The 10911-nt window shown below is 41.4% G+C and overlaps 1 protein-coding gene across 2 annotated transcripts in view; it reads left to right on the top strand.

The window, feature by feature from the left end:
• Positions 1 to 10684, top strand: part of ppp1r1c (protein phosphatase 1, regulatory (inhibitor) subunit 1C) — a 22925-nt gene extending 12241 nt beyond the window's left edge. Inside the window, exons 5-6 of one of the 2 annotated variants that reach the window (XM_050071334.1) lie at positions 3101 to 3304; positions 5544 to 5887. In XM_050071334.1, the coding sequence (XP_049927291.1) occupies positions 3101 to 3304; positions 5544 to 5599 (260 nt within the window). In that variant the 3' untranslated portion in view covers positions 5600 to 5887. Of the gene's footprint in view, positions 1 to 3100; positions 3305 to 5543; positions 5888 to 9649 lie in introns of those variants that run through there. The other variant, XM_050071335.1, reaches the window with a different exon arrangement.
• The last annotated feature ends 227 nt before the right edge of the window (positions 10685 to 10911 follow it).

Here is a 10911-nt window from a genome sequence, read left to right as displayed (position 1 = left end):
GTTATGTCAACAACGCTACATGAAGCAGATGAATGACTTTTTCTCTGCAGTGTGAAAACGGCAGCCACTTAAACCACTGACTGTGCACTCTGCCGCCAAGTGGGCAGGGGTTGTAATTGCGACCGGTCAAAATGGCCGACGGCCTTCAGATTTTCCGGTCATTGTTGTAAAAAACTGGTCAATGACTGAGAATATCCGGTTAACGCGACCCCTGGGCTGGATATCGAACTATCCAATTGCGTGCAACGGCATTTAATGTGCCTCAGTTAGTGCGGCCCCTTGGGTAGGAAGGGTGTATCGCTGAGGGCCAGACTCAAAATCTTTCTAGATTTGAGTCTAGATTTCCAGGCTAGGTTCCTTACTTTCCTCTACTGCAGTTCATACTGGTTTAAATAAAAAAAAAAATAGATTGTATTTCCTGATCTTTGCTGAGCAACAGTTTTGTGTGAGAGGAATTAAAGGCCTGTCTCAAATATGGGCCTGTTGAGTTCAGGGATTGAAGCAAATAATAGCCGGTGCTACTAATTGAAGTTTTATGTTAAATAAAAACATCAATAAATAAATTAATAATTAATAATCATAATGATAACTGTCTACATGTAAGTAATCAACAGAAGTGATATCTATACTTTTTGCTCTCTTCACCTGGACAGTCTGAAACTTTAAAATTCTACACGTAGCTTTAATGTGATAAAACTGCTGATTCGTGCTGATACAAAGTGCAACAGAAGCAAAGACACCTCCCTCTGATAACTCTGGAGACAGTCGGATTTATGATATTAAAATTAGTTATTGTAATAACCTACTGTTCATTTGTTTGTTAATATTTTATTGGCAGCAGTGTGTGTGTGTGTGTGTGTGTGTGTGTGTGTTTGTTGACTGTTGCAGGTTTTATATAAGTTGCGTTCTGTTCTGTCTCTGCACTACTGAACACTGCTGTGATGTTTTGAGGAGCGTCTTCACGTCAGAGCACCTGCCTGACGGCTTTTATCTCTAAAAGACTTTGTTGTTGTTGTTGTTGTCATTTTGTTATCATCGCCTGCTCTGAATAATTTAAGTGTTACAGAGGAAGCAGCTCTGCTACAGCAACACTTTACAGAGGCTGACGTAACACAACCTTCATCTCCTCTACAGTCTGTGTTTGACTTCAGGTGTGTGTGTGTGTGTGTGTGTGTGTGTGTGTGGGACAGAGAAGTCTCTATAATCAGTCTGTAGGTGTTTTTGNTCACATCGCGGGGATTTTTCACGGACATTTTTTACAGGAAACTACAACGTGGAAGTGCGCTCGACTATGAAAGGCCGAATGACTGTGGACATTCCTCGCGGAGTCTGCTGCGCTAATAGTACGCCTGAGTATGTTCAGGCCTGAGAGTGACAGACACACATCACATGTGTGGAGATACTTCACTTTCCTCCGCCGTGTCAGTGTGATGACGTCATCAAATGACTTGTTGGCTCGACTTAGACTTTATTGACAGATAAAGTCGACTTGAAAAAAATTGTCGTTAATGCCCTAGTGTAAATATAACAATAGGGGAACCCAGTGACCACAAAGTAAACATTATTTGATCTGGATCACAAACAGAACACGTGCAGTGGTGTCCAGTGTTTCGGTTTAACAAGTGACTTAACTGGTGACTGAATGTGTCGTGGTTGCTCGTAGTGACAGCAGCTGTTTGAAACATGAGCAGAACATGTAAGCATACCAATAATATTAATTTTACTTTAATCAATCAGTTGAGAGTCAAAAACCCCTTGAACTATTTGGACACAGTTTCAATGTAGGTAACTTGCATCTGTGTTCTGCTTCTTATCAGATGTCTGTAACTGTAAACAAAAGTGTGTCTTATGCCCTCTATACACTGTGCGATTTTAGCAGTCTTATAAGACCATTGCATGACACACTGTGAGACGTGGATGTAATAGACTTTGGTACGACGTCATGTTTGATGTGTGCAGATTGTACGATGGCCGTTTACTACTGAATTGCAGGTTACAACGTACGTCAATATGCAACGTCATCAGCGTGCACCACTTCAGCGTACGTCATCCATCTTGCTCACCTGGAAGTTGCAGTTGCAGTTTCCTTCCATGCAGCGTCTTTTTCTGGTGGTCATGATAGCAGCTGGAGGAAACATCAAATCAACAAGGCTTCTGCTGCCACAGCTCCACCAAACTTTCCTCTTTCTGGGAGTTCCACACACTTCTTTTTGTTCGCTTTACCTCCATGGCAAGCGATCATTTGTTTGGGTTTAGTGCCGGTGTCGCGGTGACCATTGCATCATTTCCTGCTGCATTTCTATTGGTTGATTAGTAGACGTAGCAGCTGTCACACTGTGAGATGACTAGGAGATGGTCATCCTAAATTTCTGACACCGTCAGAATTTTATCTCAGGTTATCTTTGGCTGCAAGACGTTGACAACAGCCGTCCTTGAACCTGTCTCACAGTGCGACGTAAGACCACCGTTTTAGAGCCACGACCAAAGATATCGCCACGTTTCTCCCACGATGGTCATCTTTCCTCTGGGACAGCCCAAAATCGCACAGTGTATACCGGCCATAAGGCATGTTTGAAGTTTACTTAATTGATCAGGTTCTGGCTTTATTGATAGATATAATTGTGTATCATCACACATTCGCTCGGCGCTCTGCTGCTCCGCCTCCACAGACAGAGTGTCCAGAGTGCGCTCTGCCACTCTGAGAGTGCGCTGCTCTGGATAACCCAACGCTACATTCAGACAACGCTCCCAATTTATCAACGCTCCACTCACATCATCTTCCTCCATCGTCTAAAACAAGACAACCGAACTTGTTAGCTAGCGCTAGCTAATGCCTGTGGACAGCAGGAGATTTTGTACACTGACTCAGCGACCTTCTGTCCTAAACATACGATTAAACACCGCCATGTTGAGATGTCGTTGAGGGGAAGCTGCTCATCTGTTTTGTTAGTCTTCGTTTGGATTTTCATCCATTTTAAGTTTGAATTCAGTTATAATTTTTTTTATAACAAATTTCGTTACTCGGGATTTTTCCCATCGTGTGTGTCTACGTGTGTGTAGTTGAAGCGTCTCTCCACTAGAGGTGCTCTTTTCTCCTCAGAGCTTCAGCTGGGGGTGGAGCAGCACCTTCTGGGGGCGGGGCTCTGTGACACAGACGACCAGCTGAGCCCAATCACAGCACAGCTCTATGCCACCGCCTCCCTGTGGGCCAATCACAATGGGCCAGAGGAAGCCAATGGGAATGAGGCGAGTCTGCTGTTAGCCAATCAGGAGAGAGGAGTGGCAGAGAGCAACAGCTCAGGGGGTAAAGACGGAAAAACGTGCACGCTGTGGCCGACAATATACTGCACGATAAATCTGATGTTCCTCAAGTTTACAGTGGTGCTCCAACTACAGATCTGACTGAAGGAAACTAGAGTCATTAAAAGGAAGTGAGACGAGCAGCTGGTAACATGACGCTGTTTGTCAGTGGTGTGTTTTAGAGGGAATTTTACTGTTTGTTGTGACGAACACCAAACACAGTGCTCCTGTTTGGCTGTGAGCCCGAAACACTGCACAAACATTTCATTTTCAACATCATCTGGAGTATACTGTCGGCCTTACACACACACACACACACACACACACACACTTACATTAATTTAATTGGCAAACTTACACTAAATCTCAACCACTGTATTATTTCACTCAACTTCATCTCAATAAACCCTGATTGAGAACAAGTTTATATCTCAGTAAAGCCTCAATCTTCAAATGAATTAAAATGTAATGCTAAAATTAAAAGTTTGTATTTTGTCACACGACAGAGACAGACCCTTCTGTTGAAGAGTAAGATCCTTTTTGTTTAACCAGAAATGGCCCCAAATTGCCCTCACAAATCCACCAGACTCCATTTAAATTAAAGGGAAATGTCGGTTTATTTCAACCTGTCTCCTATCGTCCTAAATTTGTTTCAAGTGACTAGTGACATAAAAATAATAGTTAGCATGTTAGCCGTTAGCCTAGATACAGCCGGGGCGCATAGTAGCGTCAGACCTGTTAAAACGTAAGTGAACGGGCAACCTTCAAGTGCAAAGTTAGTCCACTAAACAAGCTTTTTTTCCACAAAGACCGCCTCATATCGTTAGGATAAATGTCAGAGAACATATAGAAATCGACATGTAAACGTGTTGTCTTACCTTACCGGTGTGCTGCCATGTTTGTTTACCATTTAGCTCTGCTTTCCAAAGCGCGGCCGAAATATATCTGAGTCTTCCAAAATGTCCTTTTTGAAATCGCCTAGAAAAACACGTAAAATCGTCATTTTTTACAGTATTGTTATGAAATTTGAGATCGGACTAGAGAAGCTCTCATACTTTGGTTCAATGGTGTTTACCAGCCAGTACCTCCCAGTTACCTGCAGCAGCTTTTTCCAAGGAAAAATTCAGGTGAAAAAAACCTTTAATCTCAGTGTGTTGAAACCTGTGTAACTCAATGACAGAAGCACTTACAGTGATTCTGACTGTCGGGGGAAAACGTCAGAGTGTTGGCTTTTAAATGAGACCATGCATGTACACGCTCTAAATATGGATCAAGAACAGCTTTGAATTTTCTGTGGGAATGTGTTGGATAGTCGTTTTTGGTAAATCATACAGGGTCCATGGTTTATATCAACCAAACCAGAGCTGGTGATTGTTGGAACAGTTGAAAATCAAACCAAAAATGCTTTTGTGAGTTTTATTTTTGCCTCTGTCAACTTTAGAAGAAGTGTATTTCATTATGATGACCTTTTGTGGTCGAACCAAAAAGGATTTTAATCTTCAACATAAAGGTCGAGTTCTGCAGGGATCACACATAGAATAAAACTGTGAGCCTGTCAGTAAGGTTATCCTCAAACTGTCACAAAGAGTTTGCTCTTTGATACAACTTAAAACTGCATTAATCAATGTTTTTATATTAATATTGACTCAAATTTTATATAAAAAGGAGTTGTTTTTAGCACCCGCATCAGGTTTAAATTAAAATTCTGCAGCGTTGAGGACATTTCTGATCTCTCTGGGGTCTTAACTACGCCTGAGCTGCTCTTTTTAACCTCTGATAAATCCACTGTACACTACCTGTCCAGCACCAAACCAGACGGATGAAACTGGCGGCTTAAAAGCTACATATTTGTCTCAGGACATGAAATCACTGGATTCTGTTTTCTGCTTTCTAGTTACCAAAGTTGACGATTGCAGCTTTAAGGTTGTGTAAAATACTGGTGTAGATTCAACAAGACTATGTACAATTAAACTAAAAATATGGCATTGAAATTTGATTACTGAAAAATAAACACTGACGCACACACACACACACACACACACACACACACACACACACACACACACACACTCAGTCTGTTACTAATACGTTGACATTTCCATAACAACAGTCTGATTTCTGTGAACCTCATCACTGCTAACAGCACTAACTCTTCTCTCTCTTTCTTGTGGCTTTGCACCATCTTTCCATTTTCTTCCCTTTTTCAACCCCCCCCCCCCCTCCTCTCACCCCCCTTTTCTCAGATTTGTCATGTGACCACAAAAAGGACGCATCCAGTCCCGACTCCGTCTCCCGATAGCCTTCTTCGCCTACCTTCATCTCTTTGTCTCTCAGTAACCAACCTTTCCTCCTCTTCCTCACTGCTGTCCATCTGATCCCACTAACACACTGCTTCTTCACTCTCCTGCTGCTCACATTAATAATTAATACTGTATGTTTTCATTTGGCAACCTCTGTCTCTTTCATGCACACAAACAGACACAGAGATATTTTAGTTGAATGTACTAAATCACTCTAAATTCAAATTACTGTAGGTGACACTGATGGTTTTGCTTGTGTAGAAACGGCTGTGAATAAAGATGTAATATATTGAAACATTTACTGAATGTCTGAGTATTCTTTATCTAGAGACCAGAGAGAAAATAGTTACCATCGGTATCACTGGCGCTGCTCTTGACTGGTTTAAATGATGTCTCCTTGGCCGCAGATCCAGCTCTTTTCCAGTTACTAGTGGTGTTCCTCAGGGCTCCATCTTAGGTCCCCTTTTATTTATTGTCTACCTTCTACCTCTTGGCCATATCTTCAGAAAATCTGACTTTCAATTCCACTGCTATGCTGATGACACCCAGCTCTATCTGTCCACCAAGCCTACTTCTACCCACTTCCCTTTCTGACTGCTTATTGGATAATAAATGTTGGCTTTCGTACAACTTCCTCAAACATAACAGTGATAAAACTGAGCTTCTTCTTGTGGGTACTAAATCAACTTTGGCTAAACTGCATAGTTTCTCTGACTACTGATAACCCCAAAGTCCGTCCTTCCCCTCAGGTTAAGAGACATTGTGTCATCCTGGACAGTTCATTGTCCTCTGAGGCCCACATCAACAATCACTTACTTGGTCCCCATACTTTCATCTAAGTAATAAAATTACTTTTTCCAGCATCGTGTAGTGTAAAAAATTACTAATAAAAATTCAGTAATAATATCACAGTTACCCAAAAACCAAACGACTTGTTACAATGTTACTTTTCTTATCACATCACTACTGACTTGAAATGCAACATCACATCAGCAGACTCATTTTCGCTTGCGCTGCACAGGCACATCACAAAGCAACAAGCTAATTATGAAGATGGAAACACTTATCTAAGCAGCTGGAAATATTCCCATTACTTTGATTTTGTCAGAAGGAAAGATGACAAGAACGCCGTTGCTGCAGGTAGTTGAACTAAGACTTTGTCCACTGTGAAAAACGCGTCCTCTGAAACACCTACTACAACTGAAAGCACAACAATGTGAAGCTCGAGGAAATACGCCCTACCAAAGGTGAGCCCTCCTCCGCCGCCACGTGAGACTAAAATGGAGACTAGAATGGGGCCAAAAATCCTGGAAAACATTATGTCAGGAAGAATTACAGGTATGAGAACTGTGTTCAACCCTTTGAAACCATATTGGCTTGATTTCTTTCAAAAACATGGGAAGAAGGTACTGAGCAATGAAAGAAGAAATGATGCAAAAAAAATGCAAGACATTAGTGAAAAGAGAAAATTAAAAACAAGGAAATTATTATTAAAAAAAAAGGTTAAAAACCTGGAAAAGTGCTTAAAAATTAATAATTCTGTACAATAACTTTAAATATGTAATAATAATTATAATTATACTTTTTCCCCAGTTTTTAAAAAATATTTTCTAAATCTATTAATTTTTGCTATTTGTGGGAGATTTCTTACCAAGTTGTCTGTTTTCCCATGTTTTTGAAATAAATTGCACCGATCAGCTCAGGGTTCAAAGGTTTGAGCACAAGAAAAGTGATGTTGCTCCAGGTTTCAAAGGGTAAACATATTTAATGTCTGAATGAAGTTTCTATGTTGAAGAATGTGTAACCGGTTCAGTGCCAAAAAGTGGCAGAACAATAAAAACTTATCCGGTCTCACTCTGAAGTCATTGAAATCTGGCGCTTGGGCAGTGACTTCAAGTGACAGACATCAATGAAAAAGCCGTCCTTTGACGTTTGGTGTGATGTGCAGCCAGTCCCTGTTATTTGCAATGTTGCCTGGGAGTGTCGGAGGGAAAACAATGAAAGTTAAGGCGGCGAAAGTCTGAATAGGGTGAGCGTAAGAAGTGTTGGATGGGTCCAACAACCACCGACTTTCACCTGGGAGGTCAGTGTTATCTTCCTGTGAGATTGTTAAGCTAAACCTTGTTCTTTTTTCCTAAATCCAAACACATGTATGCAAACTGGACATTTCCTGTGAAACAGAAGTGTGTTTTTAAAACAGACAATGCATGTAACAGGCTGAACACACCCAGGGTACCTTGCCGACGTGGAAAGTCCATGACCAAACGTGTACATGTGACGAGGTCGCAGTGAGGATGAGTTGCAAAAAGCAAGAAAATTCCATGCGTCTAAATCTGAGAAAACTTTCTCTTTCTAGTTCAGAAAATATTAAAAGTTATGAACACTGAACCTAGCAGCGACAACTTCTAATTGTGTTAAACATTTTGATGTTTCAATGAAGTTTACGTTGAAGAATTCGGAGCTAAAGTGCCAAAAAAACAGTGTACGGATAATAAGTGAAAAGATTATAGGACAATATGGAGAAGTCGAATGAAGTGTTGTAAAAAGTCTGATAGCTACCCTGGGCCAGCACCTGATCCAGCTCCACCAATGGTACAAACACCCTAACACGGGCCATCCGGGGCCTTTGGACGGGGGCATCTGTACCCTCTGACCTAAAAAATGTAACATGAAAACCAAATGAGTGGCAGCACAGACGAACAGAGGAGTGGGACGAGCATTAAGAGATTAAAACATTACAGAGTAGAAGATTAAAGTAAGGACACGATGTTTTGTTTGTGTGCAGCATTTATACAGCAATTAATAAACATTACAGGCTGCCTCCCTCACATCTGTGTGACCCTACTGTTTGGAGATCAGCCTCCCCCGTCACTGCATTAACAGCTGAACGTCTCTGTGTGTTTGTGAATGAGTGTGTGCTTTATGCAACATGTTTTCATCACATGGCCCTGAGAGGTAAACCATCCACAGATGGGATGAGCTGCACCAAGAACAAAAGGGAAGGAAAGAGAGAATGGGATCGACTGTAACGGCTGGTGGAACGCACAATCTTCTGGTTCGACTTCAGACCCTCAGTCTCATTTTGCATGTGTTCGCAATTTCAGCACCTGGGCTTAAATTACTTGAAAGTGACTGATTACACTTCTGCCTGCTTCGTGCTCTTCTTCGAGGATTTAGCAGGTATTTCCTGTTGATGCTGCGTCTGACGTGCAGCTGGAAACAGGAGGATTTATTAGAGGGATTTTGTGCTGCTCACCCTCTACTGCTAACAGCTCCTTTTATTTTGTGAATGTCTTGAACAGTTTAGTTAGAACAAAATGACGAAACAACAGTCAGTGGGAACCAAAATCATCAACACACTGAGGGCTGGATTCAAAATCACTCCGAAAATCAAAGTAAGAAATTGCAGGTCAGGTGGACTGGCTCTCTTAAGGGGCTGGGTTTGTTTCTCTGTGGAAATAGTCATTAATAGTAAATAGTAATTTTAAATAGGAAGGTTTTGGCAAAACTGCTTGTGATGAATCTGCCATTTAATCTGGAGGAACATCACAGTCAAGTTTTAACCACTGTTTTTTTTTTTACCTTATTGTATCCTCCCTGTTTATTTACTTTCTTTTTATTCTGTGGATTTTTAATCATCTTTTTTTGTTTGTTAGTTTTGTTTGGTTTGGTTTTTTAATATTTCATTGACTTGTAATTTTCTCGTCTCAGAAAAACTTAATGTTCAGTTCTTTGTATTTTCCTTTAAATTCTGTCCGTCATTCCAGTTTTTCCACGTGAAGCGCTTTGGGCTGCATGTTTGTATGAAAGGTGCTGTGTCAATAAAGTTGAGTGACCAAATTTGAGATGGATCTGGTCACCGCTCTGAGAGTATGTTTAAGTATAAAACATGTAATTTGCTGTTAATTATCCTGCCAGTACCCCAACAGGCGTAAAGTTGTGAGGGCCCGCTTATCGCTACTGTGGGTTTTTAAGGAATTGAAGGAGTATCTTGGAACCAATAATCAATCCATTCAATATTGTTAATTGACTCACGTTTGTGTTTGTAGGTAAGCTGAAAGGCTCTGTACCTGAGGAGGACGAGGAGGAAGCCAACGCGCAGGACGACTGATCCAGATCCAGGAAATCTGAGCACTAAAGATGCTGCCATTTTATCTTTGATACAAACCAACAGACAGACTCTGGCATCCATCTCAAGCGTAGCACCTACAAGACAAGACATCGATCAGCGGCAGAGTTTATGGAGCGACGGCGGTTTAATTAGAGCAGGTGAAGAGAACGAGTCAAACCAGCTTCCCTTCTAATGAACTGGCCTGGAAACAGCTCACACAGCACAATCACCTCCACACAGACTGACTCTACTGTCTAACCTCTGAGTGTCACACTTACAAAAAATAACACCTGTGTTTGCCCTGTTTAGTTCACATGTGGTGGAATTTCCCCTTTAACCAAAGCAGCAGACTGATAACCGCTCACTGCCATCACAACAGTTCACCTCAAACAGCTGACATTTTAAGACTTTTGGCGGGAAACTCGTGAACCTTGAAGTAACTTGTTCTAAAGCTGTGAAACAACAAACATCAGCATCATAAATGTCGTCTTTTAAATACAGTGAGAAGTTATTCAAAAGAATCTATAAAAGTTCGTTTATATTTGGTTTTCCTGCTAGCTACAGCAGTGCAGCCAAAAGCTGCACTGCTGTAGTTATAGCTAGCTAGCTAGCTATAACAAGCTTTAGCTAATTAATTAACAGTACATCTGTTGTACAACAGATCCGGCCTGAAACTGGTCCAGTGCTGATCCTAGTGTAAAATTTGAAACACATCTGTGCCAGAGCCGGGCCGGTTTCAGCCCAAAGTAACTGATCCATAAGTTAGAGCTGTGTGGGTTGCCTGTTGTGCAAAACCACATAAATGTTGCAGATTTACACCGGATGATTTGATGAATCCAGCTCGGCTCTGCCTCAGTTTCATTTTGCAGTCTGGGCGAGCTACTTGGTCGTCACTTGGTAGTGCTAGTTTACTGAAAACCAAATTAAAATCATGCAATAAACTCTTGATAACAACAGTTTTAAAAACATGAAAGTAGTGAAGTGCTTGCTACACGACTGTGACCGTTACAGCTCACCTGTTGCAATAACAGCTTCTGTCCTAAGAGCGCTCCAGGAATGAGTCCTAAAACCTGGAAACAAGTTTGTATTTTTGCACTCTTAAAGGGATAGTGCACCCAAAAATGAAAACTCAGCCATTATCTACTCACCCATATGCCGAGGGAGGCTCAGGTGAAGTTTTAGAGTCCTCACATCACTTGC

Source organism: Epinephelus moara, chromosome 19, assembly GCF_006386435.1.
Source record: "Epinephelus moara isolate mb chromosome 19, YSFRI_EMoa_1.0, whole genome shotgun sequence".
NCBI lineage: Eukaryota > Metazoa > Chordata > Actinopteri > Perciformes > Serranidae > Epinephelus > Epinephelus moara.
Note: the sequence above shows the minus strand (reverse complement) of the source record. Positions and strands in the feature narration are given on the sequence as shown.